The sequence below is a fragment of the Chiloscyllium plagiosum genome, unplaced genomic scaffold, assembly GCF_037043375.1.
Source record: "Chiloscyllium plagiosum isolate Xiang-an unplaced genomic scaffold, Cpla_swu_hap1 HiC_scaffold_31, whole genome shotgun sequence".
Lineage (NCBI taxonomy): Eukaryota > Metazoa > Chordata > Chondrichthyes > Orectolobiformes > Hemiscylliidae > Chiloscyllium > Chiloscyllium plagiosum.
The window spans coordinates 25,001,964-25,026,246 of NW_028270169.1; the positions used below are offsets into that span (position 1 = coordinate 25,001,964).

The 24,283-nt window shown below is 40.6% G+C and overlaps 1 protein-coding gene across 2 annotated transcripts in view; it reads left to right on the top strand.

The window, feature by feature from the left end:
* Positions 1-24,283, top strand: part of acaca (acetyl-CoA carboxylase alpha) — a 264,322-nt gene that overhangs the window by 83,043 nt on the left and 156,996 nt on the right. For both annotated transcript variants that reach the window (XM_043718470.2, XM_087977363.1), the window contains exons 26-30: positions 5,193-5,306; positions 10,202-10,291; positions 12,411-12,529; positions 16,700-16,723; positions 23,325-23,468. In XM_043718470.2, coding sequence (XP_043574405.2) covers positions 5,193-5,306; positions 10,202-10,291; positions 12,411-12,529; positions 16,700-16,723; positions 23,325-23,468 — 491 coding nt within the window. The remainder of the gene's footprint in view (positions 1-5,192; positions 5,307-10,201; positions 10,292-12,410; positions 12,530-16,699; positions 16,724-23,324; positions 23,469-24,283) is intronic.

Genomic DNA, 24,283 nt, shown 5'->3' on the forward strand with positions numbered 1-24,283 from the left:
ACCCCCCCTTACTTCCCTCCAAGGCCACACGGGATCCTTCCATATCCGCCACAAATTCACCTGCACCTCCACACACATCATTTACTGCATCCGCTGCACCCGATGTGGCCTCCTCTATATTGGGGAGACAGGCCGCCTACTTGCGGAACATTTCAGAGAACACCTCTGGGACACCTGGACCAACCAACCCAACCACCCCGTGGCTCAACACTTCAACTCCCCCTCCCACTCCACCAAGGACATGCAGGTCCTTGGACTCCTCCACTGCCAGACCAGAGCAACACGACGGCTGGAGGAAAAGCGCCTCATCTTCTGCCTAGGAATCCTCCAACCACAAGGGATGAACTCAGATTTCTCCAGTTTCCTCATTTCCCCTCCCCCCACCTTGTCTCAGTCCCAACCCTCGAACTCAGCACCACCTTCCTAATCTATAATCTTCTTCCTGATCTCTCCACCCCCACCCCCACTCCGGCCTATTGCCTCACCTTAACCTCCTTCCACCTATCGCATTTCCAATGCCCCTCCCCCAAGTCCCTCCTCCCTACCTTTTTATCTTAGCCTGCTGGACACACTTTCCACATTCCTGAAGAAGGGCTCATGCCTGAAACGTTGATTTTCCTGCTACTTGGATGCTGCCTGACCTGCTGAGCTTTTCAAGCAACACATTTTCAGCCCATCCTTCTCCAACACCTGTGTTCCATCCAACTGACCGAAACTATAGTTGCGCTCTTAGCTCTCTCGTCATAGCCAAGCAATCTCATGCAATGGCTTTTATTCCCATCTGCACCATGATATCTCTGCAGCTCCCCAGAGATTTATCTTTGGTACCATTTGTATTTATCAAATACTGCTGCATCTTTCTGATAACACCTGAAAATAGGTTCCACATGTATATCACTTACATTGATCTCTCTCTCTCTCTTGCCTCCTTGAACCCTTCAAGTGCCTCTGATAAAGAACATTGCTTATCTAAAGCCCAGGGTCTCTGCACTCTTCAAATACTTGCTGGTTTCCTTGATTTTAACAATTCCACCATATTTGACCAGGTTTTCAGTTATCTTGGGTCTTAAGCTCAGGAATTCACTCCTTAATTCTCTTTTTACCTTTTTTATTTGCTCACTCCCACTCTTAGTCTTTCTTTCACGTGTTTGCTCTCTCTTTTGTGCTCTTTTCTTCATGCGGGTGCTGTTTCTCTCATGGTATCTTATGCCACTTTTTGTTCTCATGTCCTATTGTGTGCCTGTTGTAAGATATTCCTTTAAACTTCCTCCTTTGATCAAACTTTTGGTGATCTGTACTGACTTGTTCTGTAGCTCATGTCAAAAGGTTTTATTGGTACCACTCCTGTTGAGTACCTTGGGATGTTTTATGAAGCTTAATGTGTAATAGGAGTGCAGGTTGCCATAGGAAATGAATTTTGTTTTGTCAGTGCATCACGACTTTGTGCCAGTTGATGAAATATTGCGACTTGTGTTTAGTGTAATAAGACTTCCTTTTTTTCTCTGGGTAGTCCTGGCAAAGTTGCATTTTGTAGTTCCTTCAAGTCAGAAAGAAGTATTTTGTATTAACATAGGTACCTTTCATGATCATATGGTGTCCCTAGGTGCCTTCCAGCCAATTCAGTACTTTTGAAATACTATTACTGTTGAACCGAAGAGAAATGTGACTGCTAACTGCACACGATAAGACCAGATAATCTGTTTTACTGATGTTGACTGAGGATTAAATATTGGCCACAATTCAAACCTCCCTGACGAAACAGCATTCAGTCAACTTGAACTAAGATAGTCCTTGTGCTGGTGGTACTAACAATGGTGTATGGTAAGGAATTCTTTAAGAATTTGACCCAGTGGTGTTGAAGATTAGAAATGCATTTTCTTGTGTTGATGCTGGTTAGGTATCATGGGCTGGCAGGTGTTGTCAAAATATGTTTGTTATCTTTAGTATCTGCTGGTTATTACTGGATTTCTAAGTCAAAATAGAATCTTAGTCGTAAACAGCTTGCTTGATTTTCTAAATTTTTTATTTAAACTTTGGGGAGTGTAGTGTTCACAAGTCATCCTAATAGTATATTATTTTAAACACATTTGGATATCTCTGTTACATATCAAGTACAGTGGTTGACTTTCAATAACCCAGTTGTAATGGGGATCAATGGTCATGCACATACTGCTATCTGAAATATTCAGATGCTAACCTCTGGGAAGTTGGAAGAAGAATCGTTTTTCATCTCTGAAGCAATTAAAATTAGGTTTTTATTTGCTGAATATGATTAAGATTCAACAAATGTAAATGCAAAGCCCAAAGCTTTTAACTACACCTTAAATGAAAGCTGCAGCAGCAGAAATTGACCATTGGATTCAGCAACTGAACACATTATAATGCATTTTTTAAAGAGTTTTTCTCTGTTCCCTTTGCTTTCATTCCCAACTTGAGGAAGTATTTTGATTGAGAGGGAAAATGATCTTCCATTTTAAATCAAAGTTATGCTCCCAGCAGGTGGTATTACATTACACCTGATGAAGGAGCAGTGCTCCAAAAGTTTGTGATTTCAAATAAATCTGTTGGATTTTAATCTGGTGTTGTGCGACTTCTGACTTAGTTCACCCCAGTCCAGCACCAGCACCACAACACTGGCTTGTCCATATTACTGAACAAGCCAGATTCCAGACTAAATACTGACTTGATAGAACATGTTTTGTTTGTTTTTAATTAAGGTTGTCTTTCACTGAAATACAAACAGACAATGCTACATTCAGGTTTTACACTATGACAGAAGTTTTTTTACTCAATGTAATGAAGTTAAAATAGAAAGAAAACAAACATTACATATGGCATAAATTTAAAGATTTTGAAACACAATGCAAATACAAGCCTATTGAGTCCATAGCACTCAGTTAGTCAGTCAATCTGATTGCCAAAGCAAATGATCTTTGTCCAGTTCAAGGACAAATGAGAGAAATGAGAGAAAAACCAAGGAAGTGCTTCCAAGACTGCCTGAAGGCATTACCTCAAGTAATGCAATATTAGCATCCACACCTAGCAGACCCTTGTTCAGGAGGAGCCCCCTTGTATAAAGGTGCAGAGTTCTTCAAGAGGAAGTATGGAAAAAGAGTCTGAAAAAGGAATAACAGTGATCTCGAGGCCAAGGACAAATTCCACTTCTGAGAAACACTTACTAACTGTGTAGTTGAAGGTGCGACTCTAGGATCAGGCTCATCTGCCACAGAAAGATGCGCAGAACTCCTGACCAGTGCAGCAGAATTTCTTAGGTGGACAACCATACTACTTGTCCATGCTGACCAGATATCCCACCTCAATCTAGTCTCCCCTGCCAGCACCCGGCCCTTCCTATTCATATACCCATCCAAATGCCTTTTAAATGTTGCAATTGTACTAGCCTCCACCACTTCCCCTCTGACAGCTCAATCCATATATGTACCACCCTCTGCGTGAAAAAAGTTGCCTCTTAGGCCTCTTTTAAATCTTTCCCCTCTCACTCTAAACCTATGCCATCTAGTTCTGGACAACTCCACCCCAAGGAAAAGACTTTATCTATTTATCCTATCCACACCCCTTGTGATTTTGTAAACCTCTATAAGGTCACCCCTCAGCCTCCGACGCTCCAGGGAAAACAGCCACAGCCTATTCAGCCTCTTCCTATAGCTCAACTCCTCCCACCCTGGCAACATTCTTGTAAATCTTTTCTGAATGGGTCCATGTTTCAAGTTTCGCAACATCATTCCGATAGGAGGAGACCAGAATAGCACTCGATATTCCGACAGTGACCTAACCAATGTCCTGTGCAGGTGCAACATGACCTCCCAACTCCTGTACTCAATACTCTGACCAATACAAGAAAACTTACCAAAGCCGCCTTCACGATCCTATGAACCTGCACTCCAAGGTCTCTTTGTTCAGCAACACTCCCTAGGACCTTGCCATTAAGTGTATAAGTCCTGCGAAGATTTGCTTTCCCAAAAAGTAGCACCTCTCATTTATCTAAATTCAATTTGTTTTATTATTCAGTTATGCGAAGTGAGCATTGACCAACATCTGTTGCCCATCCAGCATTGCCCTTGAAGAAGGTTGTGAGCTAACCACTTGAAGCACTGCAATCCATTTAGTATAATAGACCAAATGCTTTTGGGGAGGCAATTCCAGGATATTGACACAGTGACATCAAAGAGACAGCAATGTTCCCAATCAGGATGTTGACTAGCTTTGGAGGGGAACTTGCAGGTGGTCGTGTCTCATGACTCTGCTCCCCTTGGCCTTCTAGGTGGTAGCGGTCGTGGGTTTGTAAGGTGCTATATAAGATGCTTTGGTGAATTTCTCCAATACATCTTGTAGATGGTCCACACTACTGCTACTGAATGTCAATGATGTGTTTGTGGATGTGATGCAAATTAAGTGAGCTGCTTTGTCCGAGATGGTGCCAGTCTTTGAGGGTTGCTGGAGCTGGACTCCAGGCAGGTGGGAAGTAGTCTATCACATTCTTGACTTGTGTCTTGTATATGGTAGCCTGGCACTGGGGAGATGGGAGGTAGAGTTACTTGTTTCAGGATTCCTAACCTCTGACTTGATGTGGAGCCAATGTATTTTTGTAGGACGTCAAACTCTGTTTCTGGTCAATGGTAGCCCTCAGGATGTTGATACTGGGGGATTCAGCATGTTCATTTATTGACAGTGCAAGGATGATGGTTAAATTTTCTCTTGATCTAGTCATTATTTGGCACTTCTGTGGCATGAAATTATTTGGCACTTTGTGGCATGGGCGAAGATATTGTCCAAGTCTTGCTTCATTTGGACATGCTTCAGAATTTGGGGAGTTGCAAATTGTGCTTAACATTGTGCAATGACATCAAGCATCCAACTTCTGACCTTGGGGAAAGTCATTGTTGAAGCAGCTGAAGATGATTTGGCCTAGGACATTGCTGCAGGAGTTCCTCAAGGTAATCTCCTGGAACTGAGATGATGGGCCTGCAAAATCTACACCTGTCTTCCTCTGTGTTAGGTGTGACTCCAATGAAATATTTATTGCCTAATGCAGAGTTACTGTAGAGGATTAGTGAATCTTCTCAGATGCTTTTTAAATTGTCATGACCTTCATTGGATGTTCTGTGAGTTGTATCTGTCAGGTGTACAGTTTTAATCAAATTAGTCTCTTCCCTGTGGACCCCTCTCTCCAGGTTCTGATTGCATCACACTTGCCATCTTATGAGCTCCGTCACAACCAGGTGGAATCCATTTTTCTATCAGCCATTGATATGTATGGACATCAGTTCTGCATTGAAAACCTTCAGGTAATTGCATCAGATATGAGTATTTATCATTTTTTGTTTTAAAAAATAATCCACCTGCTTGCAACTTTTTATCATTACTTTCTTTGTCTACCTTTGTCATAGAACTGTGTAACGTGTTCTGTAGTTATATTCCTGGCTAGTGACAGTGCTGCAAGTTACCAGGAGTACAGTGTGTAATGATAGAGTGACAAGCTTACAAAGACCAGTTCGATCATAATTGTAGGAGAAAGTGAGGTCTGCAGATGCTGGAGATCAGAGCTGAAAATGTGTTGCTGGAAAAGCGCAGCAGGTCAGGCAGCATCTAGGGAACAGGAGAATCGACGTTTCGGGCATTAGCCCTTCTTCAGGAATGAGGAAAGTTGGTCCAGCAGGCTAAGATAAAAGATAGGGAGGAGGGACTTGGGGGAGGGGCGTCGGAAATGTGATAGGTGGAAAGAGGTCAAGGTGAGGGTGATAGGTCAGACTGGGGTGGGGGCGGAGAGGTCGGGAAGAAGATTGCAGGTTAGGAAGGCGGTGCTGAATTTGATGGATTTGACTGAGACAGGCTGGGGGGAGGGGAAATGAGGAAACTGGTGAAATCCGAGTTCATCCCTTGTGGTTGGAGGGTTCCTAGCCGGAAGATGAGGCGTTCTTCCTCCAACCGTCGTTTCGCTGTGGTCTGACGATGGAGGAGTCCAAAGACCTGCATATCCTTGGTGGAGTGGGAGGGGGAATTGAAATGTTGAGCTACAGGGTGGTTGGGTTGGTTGGTCCGGGTGTCCCAGAGGTGTTCTCTGAAACGCTCCGCAAGTAGGCGGCCTGTCTCCCCAATATAGAGGAGGCCACATCGGGTGCAAAGGATGCAATAGATGATATGTGTGGAGGTACAGGTGAATCTGTGGCGGATATGGAAGTTTCCTTTGGGGCCTTGGAGGGAGGTGAGGGGGGAGGTGTGGGCACAAGTCTTGCACCTCCTGCGGTTGCAGGGGAAGGTGCCGGTAGTGGAGGTTGGGTTGGTGGGGGGTGTGGATCTGACGAGGGAGTCACGGAGGGAGTGGTCTTTACGGAATGCTGATAGGGGAGGGGAGGGAAATATATCCTTGGTGGTGGGGTCCGTTTGGAGGTGGCGGAAATGGCGGCGGATGATGCGCTGTACATGGAGGTTAGTGGGGTGGTAGGTGAGGACCAGTGGGGTTCTGTCCTGGTGGCGGTTGAAGGAGCGGGGTTCAAGGGCGGAGGATCGGGAAGTGGAAGAGATGCGGTGGAGGGCATCGTCGACCACGTCGGGGGGGAAATTGCGGTCCTTGAAGAAGGAGGCCATCTGGGATGTGCGTTTTTGGAACTGGTCCTCCTGGGAGCAGATGCGGCGGAGTCGAAGGAATTGGGAGAATGGGATGGCGTTTTTACAGGGGGCAGGATGGGAGGAGGTGTAGTCCAGGTAGCTGTGGGAGTCGGTTGGTTTGTAGTAGATGTCCGTGTTGATTCGGTCGCCTGAGATAGAAATAGAAAGGTCGAGGAAGGGGAGGGAGGAATCTGAGACTGTCCAGGTGAATTTGAGGTCGGGGTGGAAGGTGTTGGTGAAGTGGATGAACTGTTCAACCTCCTCGTGGGAGCACGAGGCGGCGCCGATACAGTCATCGATGTAGCGGAGGAAAAGATGGGGGGTGGGGCCAGTGTAGTTGCGGAAGATGGATTGTTCCACATATCCTACGAAGAGGCAGGCATAGCTGGGGCCCATGCTGGTGCCCATGGCTACTCCTTTCGTTTGGAGGAAGTGGGAGGATTGGAAAGAGAAGTTGTTCAGGGTGAGGACCAGTTCAGTCAGTCGAAGGAGGGTGTCTGTGGAAGGGTACTGGTCGGTACGGCGGGAAAGAAAGAAGCGGAGGGCTTTGAGTCCTTCGTGATGGGGGATGGAGGTGTACAGGGACTGGATGTCCATGGTGAAAATAAGGCGTTGGGGACCGGGGAAGCGAAAATCATGGAGCAGGTGGAGGACATGGGTGGTGTCCCGAACGTAGGTGGGGAGTTCTTGGACTAAGGGGGACAGGACGGTGTCAAGGTATGCGGAGATGAGTTCGGTGGGGCAGGAGCAGGCGGAGACAATGGGTCGGCCGGGGCAGTCAGATTTGTGGATTTTGGGCAGGAGGTCGAAGCGGGAGGTGCGGGGTTGTGGGACTATGAGGTTGGAGGCGGTGGATGGGAGATCCCCCGAGGTGATGAGGTTATGGACGGTCTGGGAGATGATGGTTTGGTGGTGGGGGGTGGGGTCATGGTCAAGGGGGCAGTAGGAGGAGGTATCTGCGAGCTGGCGTTTGGCCTCAGCGGTGTAGAGGTCGGTGCGCCAAACTACTACCGCGCCTCCCTTGTCTGCTGGTTTGATAGTGAGGTTGGGGTTGCAACGGAGTGAGTGGAGGGCTGCGCGTTCCGAGGGTGAGAGGTTGGAGTGGGTGAGAGGGGTGGGGGGAGTTCAGGTGGCGGTTAATATCGCGGCGGCAGTTGGCTATGCAGAGGTCGAGGGCAGGTAGGAGGCCAGCACGGGGTGTCCAGGTGGATGGGGTGTGTTGGAGGCGGGAGAAGGGGTCGTCAGAGGGTGGGCGGGAGTCTTGGTTAAAGAAGTGGGCACGGAGGCGAAGGCGGCGGAAGAATTGTTCGATGTCACGCCGCGTGTTGAATTCATCAATCCGGGAGCGTAGGGGAATGAAGGTGAGGCGTCTGCTGAGGACTGATCTTTCATCCTCAGGGAGGGGTAGGTCTGGAGGGATGGTGAAAACACGGCAGGGCTGGGCGCTAGGACCTGGTGTGGGGCTGGAGCTGAGTGTGGGGGCGGGGTTAGGTCTGGGGGCAGGGACGGAGATCAATGTGGGGGGCGGGGTCGGGCGTGGTGATGGCGATAGGCGAAGGGGCGGGAATTGTAGGCATAGGAGTTTAGAAATATCTTTCAATAAAAGTATGTTAAAAGATTTGTAACTCTAAAATGAGATCTGAATTATATTTGCATAATTGGACTAATAATACTCCATTTCACCTGATTGTTACTACTATTTCCCTAATATTCAATGCTGTGGGTGTTTGACTGGTTTATTTGATAAGTGAATAATGAGCATTTCATTGAAGCGTGGCTGTCAAATCAAGCAAAGTTTGTAGTTTTGTGGGTATTTTTAAAAAGACCCAGAACTATTCGTTATCATACCCCTTGTACATTCTGTTAACTCCTTAATTTTAAAATTGAACAGGTTAGTTCTTTGAATTGAGTATATAGAAACACCTGCATTATATTGTTTAAATTGTTTAATTAAACTACATTATTTTGGTATTTTGACCACATTTTTGAGTTAAATTTGGGCTTTTAACACAATATGACAATGTCAATTCTTTCTTCAGAAGTAATGATAATACAGTTATGGAAGTGTGTGACTTGCAATATGAGAATACAATTTTTTTAGGTAGCTAATTATGGAGAAAAGTTATTTACTCTTTTATAATATCAAGAAATTAACTCCCTACTTGTTAAGTGACAAGCAGCATTATCATGCTAAAAATTCTCCCATGTGATAGAATGTAAAAATGATATTCAAATGCAAAACCTATCCTTAAGGAATGTTATGAATTGGAATAGACTGTAAATCATTCCAAATAATGTTAGGGTGAAGAGATTCCTCTATTTAACAGCTGCACTGGAGACTTTTATCTGGCTCCTTTGGTAAATGCATCAACCAGCAAGGAATAAACCTACATAAGTATACATGTTCCAAAGTTCCCATTAAGTTATATTTTAAAAGTATTTTCACTGGGAAATGCAGCAGCCACCTTATAATCAGAAATATTACGGGTGGCATAGTGGCTCAGCAGTTAGCGCTGTTACCTCATATGGACAAATAATGTTTTGATAATGTTGTTTGATATGGCTGAGGCAAGGCCTTTGGAGTTTCTTTGGTAAGTTCAATCACATCCTCTACATTCACCTTAAAGGCCAGATTGAGCCCCAGTTTAAAAGGAAACTCTGGCAGTGCAACACTCTTGCACCACTGTCTAATATAAGTGCCACAGTCTCTGGGGTGAAACTTGAACTTACTAATAAGACTGTTGTACTACCATTGAGCCACAGTTGATGCCTGTGTTCTGTTGTCAGCGAGAAAGATGCAAATATTCTTCAATTCATTTTGCCTTTCTCTTGGAAATAGGCTTAGGCTAAGGTTTCCAGTCATGCCTTTGCAGTCAGGGTGCCATGTATGAAAGTCACTTGGATATTGGAGGAGGCAGAGTTGTGATTTTCCCTTCACGTGGTAAAATTATTTGAGCCTTCTCTGCCTAAACTGTAATCTGAAGACTGTCCAATGCATAAAGTTTGTGGGGTTGATGTGTCCTATTTGAAATCTGTTGCAGTGTAAGTCTGTAATTTTTAAGAAGAAAAAATATAACTGCAAGAAGGGACCATTGATTTTAAGGGCAAGTTATTACTAGAACATTGATCATCTCTCAGTAGGTAATTGAACAACATTACCAAGAAGTGGATAAATCCATGGACTCTTCCAGCCAGAAAGATAGCATTGTGACCTGATCTTAGGCTTTTATCAAACACACTCTGATTCTTCAGCTGGGGATTTGGCTGACTTTTGCTCAGTGTGTTGCTGTTTTCTGCAGCATAAAATGATTTAAATAAAGAACTGTTCCTGTGGTTTTCAATCGCCCCATGATGCAAGACAGGTTTAACATAAATTCCTATCCTGTTCGCTTTACCAGATACGTCTATTAATGTTGTGCATTAACTTTATTGTAAAAAGATGATTGATACCTATTCTATTTTACCTAATTTTATCATACAGATGTATTAAACATGTGAATAGTGATGTGCGTAGCCCAACTCACTTGAAATAAGATATATTGAAACATTTTCATATGTGCTTTCTTATTCGCAGAAGCTCATCCTCTCTGAGACCTCCATCTTTGATGTTCTTCCCAATTTTTTCTATCATAGTAACCAAGTGGTGAGAATGGCAGCATTGGAGGTTAGTTTTACACAGTTCCACAGTAGATGGTGTGTTCCTGTTTCCTCTGTGTTGGTTGCTTTATATTTATTGTTAGATAAATGAGGATGTTGTTGAGGGAGGTTCAATTATATTTGCAAGCATGTCATTTCTTTTGGTGCAGGTATATGTAGCATTTCCCTTGCAACTATCTCCCCTATTTAGTGAAGGCTTTGACTCATGCTGGGAAAAAATGCAAAAGTTCCAGCAGTTCTCCAAATGATCATTGCTCATATGTGAGGTTAGGTGATGAGTGTCGATGTTTAATTTGATCTGTGGATATCAAGAGCACCACCGAGTCATCTTCTGCTATTTTCAGCTGACATCCATATCTGCATGGCTTCCCAAATAAGACCGCATTGGGAGTATTGCTGGATTTTTTTTTAATGTGCAGAATCACCTGAGGCCAATTGTTATGCTAAAAGTTCCCTTGAAGCAGGCTGAAATGATTTGCATCTGATTTTTCTCGAGTTCATTTTCCTCCTCTCCCTCTACAGTCAACTTTCCCAAGTGCCATATTAAAGATTGTGATTCAGTGTTCCATATTTTTGACTCTGCACCATGTTGGTATTCCAATCATGAATATATTTAAGTTCAAGGCAGAAGACACTTCAAGAAACACCAAATGTTTCTTGGAAAAATTGTGATACTTGTTTTATGATGCTTAATAACTTGTTCCTAAATTTGGTGAGCAGATGATTTTTGACTTCTTACATCTATGCCAAGATGTTTGGGTAAAGACGTGTTTCCTACAGAGAGTGGGAAAGAGAACCGGAAGAAATTTGTATCTTAATATTGTTGAAGTTCAGGACCTTTTGAATGCAGACCCTTAATTCATGATTGCTGTTCACCTCGAGTCAAATGTACTATCTTTGACAAAATATGACAGTGATTAGGATGTCTTTAGGTGTTGGAATGCTTGAATGTCAATAAAGTGAATTGGATGTTGGAGAAAATTGATAAATATCAAACATACATTCATTTGTCTTAAAGTGGAACTGTTGTCTCTTCTGCGCTAGCTGGTAGTTTGGAATTTTGCTGGCATGTTCAGATAGGGCGACTTGGGCTTGTATCCATTTAAGTTTAGAAGTTTAGAGAGGTAATCTTATTTAAATAGCTCAGATCCTGAGGGGATTTGGCAGGATGCGTGCTGACATTATGCTTCCCATTGTTGGAGAAACTAGAGCCAGGGAGACAGCGTGTTTTAAGATGGTGTTATGGACCTGACTAAACCACCTCAAAAAAGATGAAGGTAGCTTAGATCCTAATGTTCTCTTATTTTAAAAGTCAGCGTAAGGCGTTGCGTTCCAGATGCAATTCGATTGGGCAAACTACGTGACATTAAGCAAAATAGCCTTTGTATTTGACTGTAGTGTAAAAATAGACGAAATTAAAAAAAAATTGGCTTAACTGTAATTCTATCAAAATGCAGAACAAAATAATATATGTTAACTACGACTAATTAACTGTTCCAATTTGGTAGTATCCTATAAACACACCATTGACAAATGCAAATTCAATAAAATAAGTTTTCTCACATGTAATTCTATCGCAAGAAGAGAACCCCAGCTTTTAGCTGTAACAAAGAAAGGAATAAGCTTCCAGCTTCATGATCCATGCCACTGCTGAAAGCTAAAACAAAAATCCTGCTTCTGTGGGAGCCTGACTCCATTCAGTCAGGCTGTTTCAGTTCCAACTTTTTTAAAAAAAAAAAGCCCCAAGGTCTTACAAGATATTTACTTTATTGGCTTTGAGCAGACTGCTGGACACCTCTGTTTCAACCTTACTTCATTTAAAAAGGACGAAATACAACTCTTAAAGCCATACTATCATCACAATGGAGATTAGCAGAAATGTTCTTTGCAGGTGACAGTCTATTGAATTCACTTGCCAAGAGTGGCTACAGGCAGGGTCATAGAAATTTTTTTTAAGATTGACTGAGGTCCTTGACTACTGAGGGAATCAAAGGATATAAGGTGGAGGAAGGAAAGTAGAAACCAAAATCTGATCTCCCAAAGTTTTATCAAGTGATGTTGAATGGCCTAGTCTGTTCCTAATTTCTATGTTTCCATGACCGTATGATCCCACTGTTTTTATGCAGGTATATGTTAGAAGGGCCTACATCGCATATGAGTTGAACAGTGTTCAGCATCGTCAGCTGCAGGATGGAACCTGCATTGTAGAGTTTCAGTTCATGTTGCCAACATCCCATCCCAACAGGTAATTAACTTATTTTAAATCTGTATACTGGGAGGAGAAGTCTGGATCAGAACAGATGTATTTATCAATATGTGGAGTTTCAAAATCATGGATGTAGCTTTGAAAGAAAATTGCAAGCAATTTTCCAATATGCAAAGCAATGAGCAAAGCTCCCAAATAGAGAGTACAGTACCAGAATATTGCTCTTAACATCTATATAGTTTGCCTTCCATGTTGGAAATGTAATTCTCCACAGTTTGCCTCCTTGTTATTCACCAAACTAGATACAATCTAATCTGGTGAGAGATTAATGCACTTGAAATATTTGTTAAACTTTTCTGTAAATGTCTAATTTATCAGCTTGGCGACTCCATTTAAAGTTTTGGGCCTTGACAGTAGTTCAGGGCAAATGGAAACTGGCACCACCCAACAGTTCACCAAATGTATTCCATTTGTGTCTGCTTTCCCCAAAGTGGTTGGAATGCAAGACAACATGACAGGAAAATGAAGTAGCTTACCTTGTCACAAAGTGCTTGTTTCTGCTTAACCAACCATGGTTTTTGTGGTTGGCAGTCTGAACAGGGTTGGAGGATTTGTCAGCAAAGTAATTGCAGGTATTGACTGGCCGGAATTTGCTGTCTTTACTCCCTGCTTTGTTTAGATGCACTGAAACTGTGTTCCACTTTTTTTCTCTTTTTATATATAAAAGGCAGCTGATTACTGTTTTTAATGGGATCTAACACTTTGTCTTTAGTTCAATGCCAACATGACTTTATTCTGTCAAAATAAACTTCTCATATTTGCCGTGTTGAGGCATGAATTTAAATGTGTTTGTTTCAATAGAAAATGTTAGGTTTCTGAGGGTGATTAAATCTGCTTTCATTTTTCCTGTAATAAAACATTATTCAACTGTCACAATGGCTCAGTATGCAATTTATGTACTGGCATAATGACAGCAATCCAAATGATAATGGGAAGGAGAATGTAACCTGTACCTTTCAGAATTCTGTTCTAGTGCAACTTTGAAATTATCAGCATTTTAGTTTTCTATTCTTGCCATCAGCCTTTTTCATTTTTCCCATTTCTCTAAATGATAATAGAAGTTGAAACAATGAGGTATCCAAACAGGGGTGATACAGGGAAACTGCTGCATGGATTGGAATTGGGAAAGTGCTTCTATTTCTGGTAGATCACAGTAGAATTGTGTCCATTATTGCTTTTGCTCACTTAATATGCTTTTGTCACAGGAATGCCATTAATATGTTGTATAAAAGTAGTCAATCTGTGTGTCTCCGTTTTTCTCTTTTGCTTTCCTCGCTTCCTTCCATTTTGTCCTCTATCAAAATTAATTTTCAGTTTGGTATCTGTTTTCAATTCTTGTCTCTATTTCCGCTCAATCTCTCCTGAAAAATCTTTGCTTTCATGTTATTTCATTCAATTGGTCTTTTTTAATGTATGAATATACAATCAGTGTCAGCAGGTCATTTGACTGGCTGGATGGGTGTGAAAAGCACCATGACCAAGCCCAACCCTTTGTTTACCTGGCCATCTCTTTGTCAAATGTCCACAAATGTGCAGTTTGACAGTTTATCAAGCTGCATCGGATTCCATAGCTATTTTTCTCCCCTCTCAATTCATGGGTGCTCCAATTAAGGGTAATTTGCATAGTTCCACCCCTAGTTGATATTGTTATAGACCAGGAATCAAAGTCTGGGATCATCTTGGTTTGTGTGCATCATTTCTACAATACAAAGTGTGTTTTTCCTCTAGTTAAGTTGACATCCTTTTTCTCACTTATATAGGAGCTGCATGAACTGCTAAGAATGGTTCAGTAGCAACATCCTTCACCAATGAGAAATTGTTACTTAAATCTTGCAGACCTGATTTAAAAGTTCAGTGGAACTTAAGAATAAATTGTACAGAACTTAACCTTTTAATAAAGGAAATCGCATAGTACTTTGAATAAGATTTGACTTACAGCCTATCAGGCTTATTGATCTTCACAATATTTCATCAGCATGGAATGCATTAGTATGATTATATAATTGTGACAAAACAATCTTCAGGGCAATTCTACAGGATAAAAAAAGGGGGAATACATACCTTTTAACAATAAGTACTAACTGTGGAAATCTATTATATGCTGAAGTCTAGAGAAAGCTGTGTGGTGTAATTTGTTTTGCTGAAGCATGCCCAATGCAACAATATCACTTTAAATGTTAATGGCAATAAGGTTTACATAAGCGAAATGCATCAATTCTCACCTTATTATGCTTCGCCTCCTCATTTATAAAACTGTGGCCTGCACTGGCACCAAATCATGACTTGATTTAAATGCCACTATTAGCATGCTTCTTGCCTGTGTTCTTTTTTTTCCCCTTACATGGAAATTTTGAAGAAGTGAAAGCCACTTCTGTCAGATGAAATGTTTCAGATGCAAAGGCTTGAATGCTGTGAAAATAAAAATGAAATGAAATTCTCTGAGCTGATGGTAAAGGCCAAGAGAAATTTTGATTGCATGTGTATGAAGATTAATCATAACTGTGAGGGAATGTGCAGGCTGCTGTTGTGTGTGTTTCCCTTCACCCGAGAAGACTCAGATATTAGTTACAGGTGTTTTTTAATACAGAATTTTAATAATGCCTGCATTCCAAAACAGTTAAAAATTGCATGATTTTAAATGATCTAATTGTTATTTAATTCAGAATTGAAAGAATCAAAGATAGACTTGGTTTAAAAAATAATATTGAAAACTAAAATACTGCAACGATTTATGATGCTTGCTCTAAGAATGAAACCCATTTTGCCATGCAAACTGTATGGGTGTGTGCATGTATGCGTGTCAACATGTTTTCTCGTGCTATTTTTTGTATCTGAAAATATTCAGGAATTACACCCAGTGTTTCATTCCTTTGAACCCCATCTCAAAAGCTTTTTTTTTCATTTTGATGGAACTGAGCTTATTTTGTTTTTAAATAGTTCATACTTCCAGTGGCAGAGATCACCCTGCTTTTTTCTGTTACCTGTAGTGACTACACCCTTAAATCCAAACCTGACAGTGTTGAATGATGGGAAGCCTTGGGAATTTGAGCCCTGGCTAATTGCATACGAGGTCACTGTTAAATTTATTGAAATAAGATGACACAGCTCCTGGACTTTCAAAGCTATTGTGCCATATCAGCAGATTGTTACCCATAATGGAACCCCCAGGGCAATTTTCTGCCTCTTCACCTTGGTCGGCGCGGTTGCTCAGTGGTTAGCATTGCTGCCTCACAGCGCCAAGAACCCAGCTTTGATTCCAGCTTCCGACAACTGTCTATGTGGTGTTTGCACATTCTCCCTGTGTCTGTGTGGCTTTCCTCCGGGTGCTCCGCTTTCCTCCCCCCAATCCAAAAAATGCGCGGGTTAGGTGAATTGGCCATGTTAAATTGTCCGTAGTGTTAGGTGTGTTAGTCAGGGGTAAATGTAGGGAAATGATTCTGGGTGGGTTACTCTTCGGATGGTCAGTGTGGACTTGTTGGGCCGAAGGGCCTGTTTCCACACTGTAGGGAATCTAATCTAATCTGGTCCTTCAGGATCATTCACAGGTCTACGGTCACAGCTAACTAGTTCAACCAAAGTTGTTGTGTCTTGGAATAAAGGTCCAATTAAAGGTGTGTAATAAATTTCCTTCTTTTTCTTAAGTGACAGTGTATTGAGTCACCCATTCTAATAATTAAACAAAACAATAAGAAAGTACTTTTAATAGACTATGATCATGACTCACTGTCACCTCCTTGAGGTCAGTAAGGAATTGGTAATAAGTGATGGCATTGCGAGCAATGCTCACATTGCATGAGCAAATTTTTAAAATCCTTTATGCTTAAGCCTTCAATGATTACGATAACGATACAATGCGTTTGCACTGGGGATGTTGAATATGTACATTGTAAAGCAGAGCTGTACCAGTTGCTGCAGTTGCAAGCCCTGGATATTTTGAGATACAGAATTAATGTGTGTATGCACACGTCCATATGTGTTTATAATATTGCTTGGCCTGTCTGGTTAATGTACAGCATTTAGAAAAAATGAATTTTCAATCCTACCTCCCAATATGCTAATTTTTAATGTGAACTTGTAATCCATTTTGATCAATAATTATAATTCTTTTCTTTATCCTTCACTAACCTGTCAGTGATTGTTTAATTTCAGAGGGAACATCCCCACCCTAAACAGGTACTGTACAATAATTTACTTTCTAATTTTGCAAATTGTTTAAAAAATACAATTGAATTCATTGAAATTGGAATGACATGGAATTTCAGCACAAAGCAACAGGCAATTTAGCGCAAAATGTCCATGCTGGTGTTCCTTTTTCACTTAATCCTTCTCCTGAATTTTTTATCTAATAGTATCAGCATATAACTGTCTACACCCTCTTCTTCATTAGCTTATAGCTTCCCAATAAGTCTATGTTGTTCTCTTTAGCCATCCCAGTGGTAGTAAATTATACATTCTCTCCACAGTCTGTCATTAATTTCTTCTGAATACTTTTATTGGATTTCTTGGAGACTCCACATTGGTGATGCCTGCTCTTGTTGTTTACATGTAGAAATACACTTTCCCAACCTGTTTCCATTCTAAAAAAGATCTTTAATTTAAAAGTCTCAAACGAGGTCATGTCCTTCAACATTTCCTGGTGAAGATAACTTTGCTGATGTAGATAGAGACATAGAAAATAGGGACAGGAGTGGGTCATTTGGCCCTTCGAGTCTACTCTGCCTTTCAAGTTGAATATGGCCGATCAGCCAACCCAGTGCCCTGTTTCACTTTCTTCCCATATCATTTGATCCCTAAGAAATATATCAAACTCCTTCTTGAAAACATTGAACGTTTTGGCCTCAACCACTTTCTGTGGCTTAGAATTCCATAGGTTAATCGCATTCTGGGTAAAAAGATTTCTCCTAATCTCAATCATAAATTTTTGTGAAGGGCAGGTCGTGCCTCACAAACCTTATTGAATTCTTTGAGAAGGTGACTAAGGAGGTGGACGAGGGGAAAGCGGTAGATGTGGTGTATATGGATTTTAGTAAGGCGTTTCATAAGGTTCCCCATGGTAGACTACTGCAAAAAATACGGAGGTATGGCATTGAGGGTGAGTTGGAGGTTTGGATTAGGAGTTGGCTGGCCGGAAGAAGACAGAGGGTAGTAGTTGATGGCAAAGGTTCATCTTGGAGTGCTGTCACGAGCGGTGTTCCGCAAGGATCTGTTTTGGGACCATTGCTGTTTGTCATTTTTATAAATGACCTGGAGGAAGGGTTAGAAGGTTGGGTGAGCAAGTTTGCGGATGATACGAAAGTCGGAGGAGTTGTAGACAGTGAGGAAGGACGTGGCAGGTTACAGCGGGATATAGATAAGCTGCAGAACTGGGCAGAAAGGTGGCAAATGGAGTTCAATGTAGCTAAGTGTGAGGTGATTCACTTTGGTAAGAGTAACAAAAATATGGGGTACTGGGCTAATGGACGGATACTTGGTAGTGTGGTTGAGCAGAGGGATCTTGGTGTCCATGTACACAGATCTTTGAAAGTTGCCACCCAGGTAAATAGTGCGGTGAAGAAGGCATATGGCGTACTGGCTTTTATTGGTAGAGGAATTGAGTTCCGGAGTACTGAGGTCATGTTGCAGTTGTATAAGACTCTGGTGCGGCCGCATCTGGAGTATTGTGTGCAGTTTTGGTCGCCATATTATAGGAAGGATGTGGAGGCACTGGAACGGGTGCAGAGGAGGTTTACCAGGATGTTGCCTGGTATGGTAGAAAGATCGTATGAGGAAAGGCTGAGGCACTTGGGGTTGTTTTCATTGGAGAAAAGAAGGTTTAGGGGTGACTTGATTGAGGTGTTCAAGATGATTAGGGGTTTAGATAGGGTCGACAGTGAGAATCTTTTTCCACGTATGGAGTCAGCTATTACAAGGGGGCATAGCTTTAAATAAAGAGGGGGGGGGGGGGGGGGAGTAGGTATAGGACAGATGTTAGGGGTAGGTTCTTTACTCAGCGAATTGTGAGTTCATGGAATGCCCTGCCAGTAGCAGTGGTGGACTCTCCCTCATTATGGGCATTTAAGCGGGCATTGGATAGGCATATGGAGGATAGTGGGCTAGTGTAGGTTAGGTGGGCTTGGATCGGCGCAACATCGAGGGCCAAAGGGCCTGTACTGCGCTGTATTCTTCTATGTTCTATGTTCTAAATGGCCAACCCTGAATCATTAGACTGTGATCTCTGGTTCTGGACTCACCAGTCATTGGCAACATTCTTCTTAAATATACCCTGTCTCGTCCTGATAAAATGCATAGATTTCCATGAGATCCTCCCTTATTTTTCGAAACTCCAGTGTAAGTGGTCCTTGACTGAGTCGCTCTCTCTTCTTGTAACAGTCCTACTCCCCAGGAATCAGTCTGGTAAAACCCTATTACACTCCCTTCATACAGAATGTCCTTCCTCAGATGAGACCAAAACTGTACACACTACTCCAGATGTGTTGTCACGAAGGCCCTTTACAATTTGTGTTGTCACAAAAGTCCTTTACAATTGTAGCAAAGTATCCTGCTCCTACACTTAAATCCTTTTGCTGTGAAGGCCAAAATACCATTTGTACCTATGTGCTTACTTTCAGTCACTGGTGTACGAGGGCACTCAGATTTCATTGCACCTTCCGCTTTCTCAATCTATTGCAATTCGGATGATCCACCTTCCTGTTTTTGCTACCAAAGTATATAGCCTCACATTTATTCACATTATACTTCATCTCCCATGCATTTACCCACTGACTCAACTTGTCCAAATCATACTGAGGCATTTCTGCACCATCCTCATAGTTCACCTTCCTCCCAGCTTTCCAGATGACACAAACTAGGAGATATTAAATCGAGTTCCCTCATCTAAATCATTAGTGCGTATTGTCCATGCATCAATACCTGTGCCAACCCAATAGTCACTAGCCACCACTTGGAAAAATATCTATTTATTTCTATTCTTTGTTTCCTTTCTGTCAACCAGGTAAGTTCTCTAAGTGCACTATTGCCACTACTTTAATTTTACGTGCTTAAAATGATTATCCATGTGAATATTTTTGCATCCCCTCCAGTGCCTCTATGTCCTTACTGTCATGATCAGGATTGCTGATAATACTCAGTGTTGCCTAATAAAGATTTAATACTTTGTTTTGTACTTGTTGTAAAATCTATTTTAATAAAAAAATTAAAGGAAGATTCAATACAAGTTAACTTAAAGTTTCTCTATTTTTAAATAACATCCCTGTATAACTAAATTTTAGTTCTTGATTTGCTTTTGTTATGGCCATGTTTAACTGCATCAATAATCTTTTAGTTTACATTCCTAGGTTCCAATTCTCCACTGTCCCATTCAGATTTTATTTTTTAAGTAAAATGCAACCTCTTTATTTTTCTTACCAATATATAATATCTCAGCACTTTATAAGTAGCAAATGAATTTCAATACAGACATGATCATTTTTTCACAGTTATTAATGCTGTCTTATAACATGTACTCATCCCCCGTGTTGACCACCCTTCCCAATTTTGGTGTTGCGTGTAAATTTTAGAAATATACATTTAGTTCCAAATTCTAGGTCATTAAAATAAATTGCAAGCACGTTAGTCCCAACACTCATTCTTCTTGTATCTCCATTCCCTCCTTTAGCCCCTTTGTAAAGTTACACTTGATACTTCTACTCTCTCTCTTCTGTCTTTCAGTCAATTGGGTATCCATGCTGCTGCTTGCCCCAACACTGCATTCTCTGACTTTACTCATTACTCATTACTGTTTCATGTAATAGCTTTATTGAAGGACTTTTGGAAATGTAAATGTAGTCCATCTACGACATTATCTTTTACTTTTCTCTCTCGTTTTCTAAGTAATGGCATAATATTAGCTATCTGTGGTGCACTGGTGTTGCATTATTCTCTTGTGTATTATTAAGTATAATAATACTTCTCCAACACTCCCTAGATTTTTCCAAATGCATAAATGCAATCTCTGTTTTTCTCATCTTTGAATTTGGTTAGTATAATTAATATTTCTTCGTTTTATTTTAAATTTGGTTATATAATTTCTAGACTAATTTTCTGATGCCATGTCCATTTATGGTAAATTCAAAATAATTATTCAATATTTCTGCGGTTTTGTAATTGAATATGATTTTATTTTAACGACCCTTAGTGGCCCTGTTCCTATCCTAACTTGTCTTATTTATATGTACGTGGAGTACTTCACTATTTTTGTTTTTGTTTTAATTGTTTTAAATTCACAGTTCCTTTTTACCTTGCTAGTTGTTTATAAACATGTCTTTCCCAATTTTCTTGGCATTCTTCCTTGTTTTGCTTCTGCTGCCATGTATTCTATGTATGTTCCTTTCCTTAGCATTTTTCTTTATTCCTTTACTCATCCATCATGTCTCAATAATGTTTACTTTGTTCTTGATTTTTAGCAGGTTACATTTTTTCTGGGCTCTGTTGACTGTTTGAAATGTTTTAGATTGTAGTTTTATATGGTTGTTTGCCAATATTGTTGTCCACTTGATTTTCAAAAGCACTTTTCTCAATCCCTCAAAATCAGCTCTTCTCCGATTTATCATCTGATATTTGTCGTGTTAAAGTTCTTCTCAATTACTATCCGAAATTACAATGTAACGTGGTCACCATTGTCTAGCTATTCTTGTACTTGTTTGTTAAAGTATGATTCATTTTTCAAACAAAGAAGTGTATTTATATAATACCTCATTAAAATTATCCAAGGACCAGCACAGGAGTGTCATAAAGTGAAATTTGACACCTGAGCCATATAAGGTGATAGAAGTGCAATTGATCACGGAGACAGGTTTTAAGCAACACCTTCAAGGCGGAAAGGAAGGTAACAAGGCAACAGGGGTGTATTCCTGAGCTTTAAGCCCTAGTCAGCTGAAGACATGATAAACAAAACAGGATAAAATGAATTCAGAGACCAGAATTAGATGCACAAAGATGTCTCCCTGTCATGCACTTGAAGCAGCAGCACATTTTCTATAGCAGATTTTGAGGTTTCTTTTGGACTCTGTTCTCTGACTGATAAGTTAAACAGAGGGATCCATCTGTCACTGGTGTTTCAGGTGAATATTAGAGGTCTTCTGCCTTCAGTTGTTCATCTTTCGTCCTATGGGTCCCAAGATGCATATTGGAAACGGGTGGAATGGGAAAGTTTTATAAATTTCCAACTGCTACTGAACCTATGGGGCAACTTTCCACCATTGGACCCATCTTTTTTGTATGCCTGTAATCCATTGACTGAACAGTTAAGCCTAAGATGTATCCATACAGCCATTTATTGTGGAAAATTAGGGCAGTGATCGTGAAACATATCAAGATAATACAGCCAAATCTATACTATCATTGCAGTGGTGCTGAAGGATAATAAATGTATTTTCCTCTCTGTATTTAAAAGCAAAGTACTTTGGCTTATTTGAAAATAGGTGTTTCCTCTGCTTTACTGTTTACAGTAAAAGAAATTCTACATTATAATTTTATCAATCATCGATTTAACTTCTGCTTTACTATAAACAGTGAGGTAGATCTCTGCCTGAGTTAAGAGACTCTGCTCACCTGGCCAAAGCGTGGAATGGTATATTATTGGAAGTTGGAGCAGTGATATGGAATATCACATGTAATTAAAATTTGTAATGTTGTTATTATTTGGAAACTTGGTCTTCCAAAGTGTAAGTTAATGAGTTCTTGGATTTCAGTTCCGTAAAAGTGATTTATTTTAAGAGTCAGAAATGTTTTTATTTAGCAGTGGTCAAACAGCATTTCCACAAAATCAAATGACTTAAGCTAAGTGGCTAGATAAACTACTTGGTGAGATTACTGCTGAAGTGTTTACTAGATTGAGTTTTTACGACAAAAGGAAAGAGGCCAGAAGCAGGCAGCTTATAATTCAATGAGAATTGTCAATGAATCCGCTTTTGTCTGCATGTTGGCAGGAGGGATTGGGAGTTGGGAGAATCATGTGGTGAATCTGTTGAAAGTTAGCAAAACTTAATAATTACAGCCTTATCAGTTAGGTAAGAAATTGAAGAGTTGAAGATAGGAGTGATACTTCACTGGTAAAGGGTATTTCTGGGAAAAAGGTTGAATTTATATTTTTTTCTGTTTATGATATCTTTTCTGCATTTTCTATGGTAATCGTATGTTCTTTTATTAAAAGTACACTGGTAACCTCTTGTGAATATGTTCAATGATTAACCACCGTGATAACCAAATTTCAAAACTAAAAGTTATGATCTGCTAAGCCAGGTTTCACTCTGGGATGTGATATGTCAAGTACAACCATCATCTGGGTAACACAAGTTACCCATTGAAAATCCAGTACTCGTGCACTGGAAATAGTGCAGAGTAGGAAAGATGCCAATTAAAAATTAGTATGGGAACAGCAAAGCATTAAAGTGGAGGGCCTGTGAGGAACCTTTTATTAAACAAATATTTTTTGTGGTTTGGAATTCCCACTTGTTTATCACTTAATTAACACTGATTGAAGGCTGATGGAAAGATGGAAGGATTGATACTCTGTAATTATGAATAAGAAACGTGCTGAAGAATCAAATGAAATGACCCATGTCAGTTTGGGATTGAATAGTGAACTTGGAACTGCATATGGATACATTTACACACTTGTTACTAATTTTGCACAATGTGCTTCAGCTCAAACATGGGACTGTAGGCTTTTTTTCTATAATACTGCACTGAATTGCTCCTCTCAATTCTAATTGCTCGTCCTTATGCTCCAATTCAGGATGTCTTTCTCATCCAACTTGAACCATTATGGGATGTTTCATGTTGCTAGTGTAAGTGATGTGCTGCTCGATGCTGCTTTTACTCCACCATGCCAGCGTATGGGGGCAATGGTCGCATTCCGCACCTTTGAGGACTTTGTGAAGTAAGATTCCCTGTACATTTTATTTTTAAACTTTAAGCCTCCCGACTTTTCTATCTCTGGAAACAGATCATGATTTAAATTATCAACATAAACAAAAACAGAAATTGCTGGAAAAACTCAATAGGTCTGACAGGATCTGTGAAGAGAAAGCAAGAGTTAACATTTCGAGTATAGCATATATACCAATCTTTTCACAGCTACAATCAGTTATGAAGAAGGGTCATTATATCCAAAATGTTAACTTTGCTTTCTCTCTACAGATGCTGCCAGACCTGAGTTTTCCAGCCAGTTCTGTTTCTGTTTCTAATTTCCAGCATCCGGAGTTCCTTGGTTTTTTGGTTTAGGATTCTAATTAACATATTGGGAAATGAAACTATAAAGTTCATTTAAACAATTGATACAGGAATCAAACAACATTTGCATTGCTTACTATTGAGTATTTTTTCATTAACTATTTTTTTCTGTGTATCTCAGCTACAATCTCTTATTTTTTCAATCTGTAAATGGTGTAGATTAATACAGTGCTGTCTAGGAACTAAGTTCACATCTAAGTTTGTAAGACACTTGCACCAACAGAGCGAATAGCATTTCCACCTCATTAGTTTGGTCATGTTTGAGACCAAATTTGAGATCAAAGACAAGTAATTAATTTGCTGCATTATCTGTTTTCTCACCAATTTTAGCTAAGTATAGACTATAGCAGAGAATATTTTTGATCATGGGAATTGACTGTCCATGACCACACACAAAGAATGACTATGAAGCAGGCCAAGAAAGGTTGATAGTTTTCATTGAACTTGTTCGGGCCTTGTATT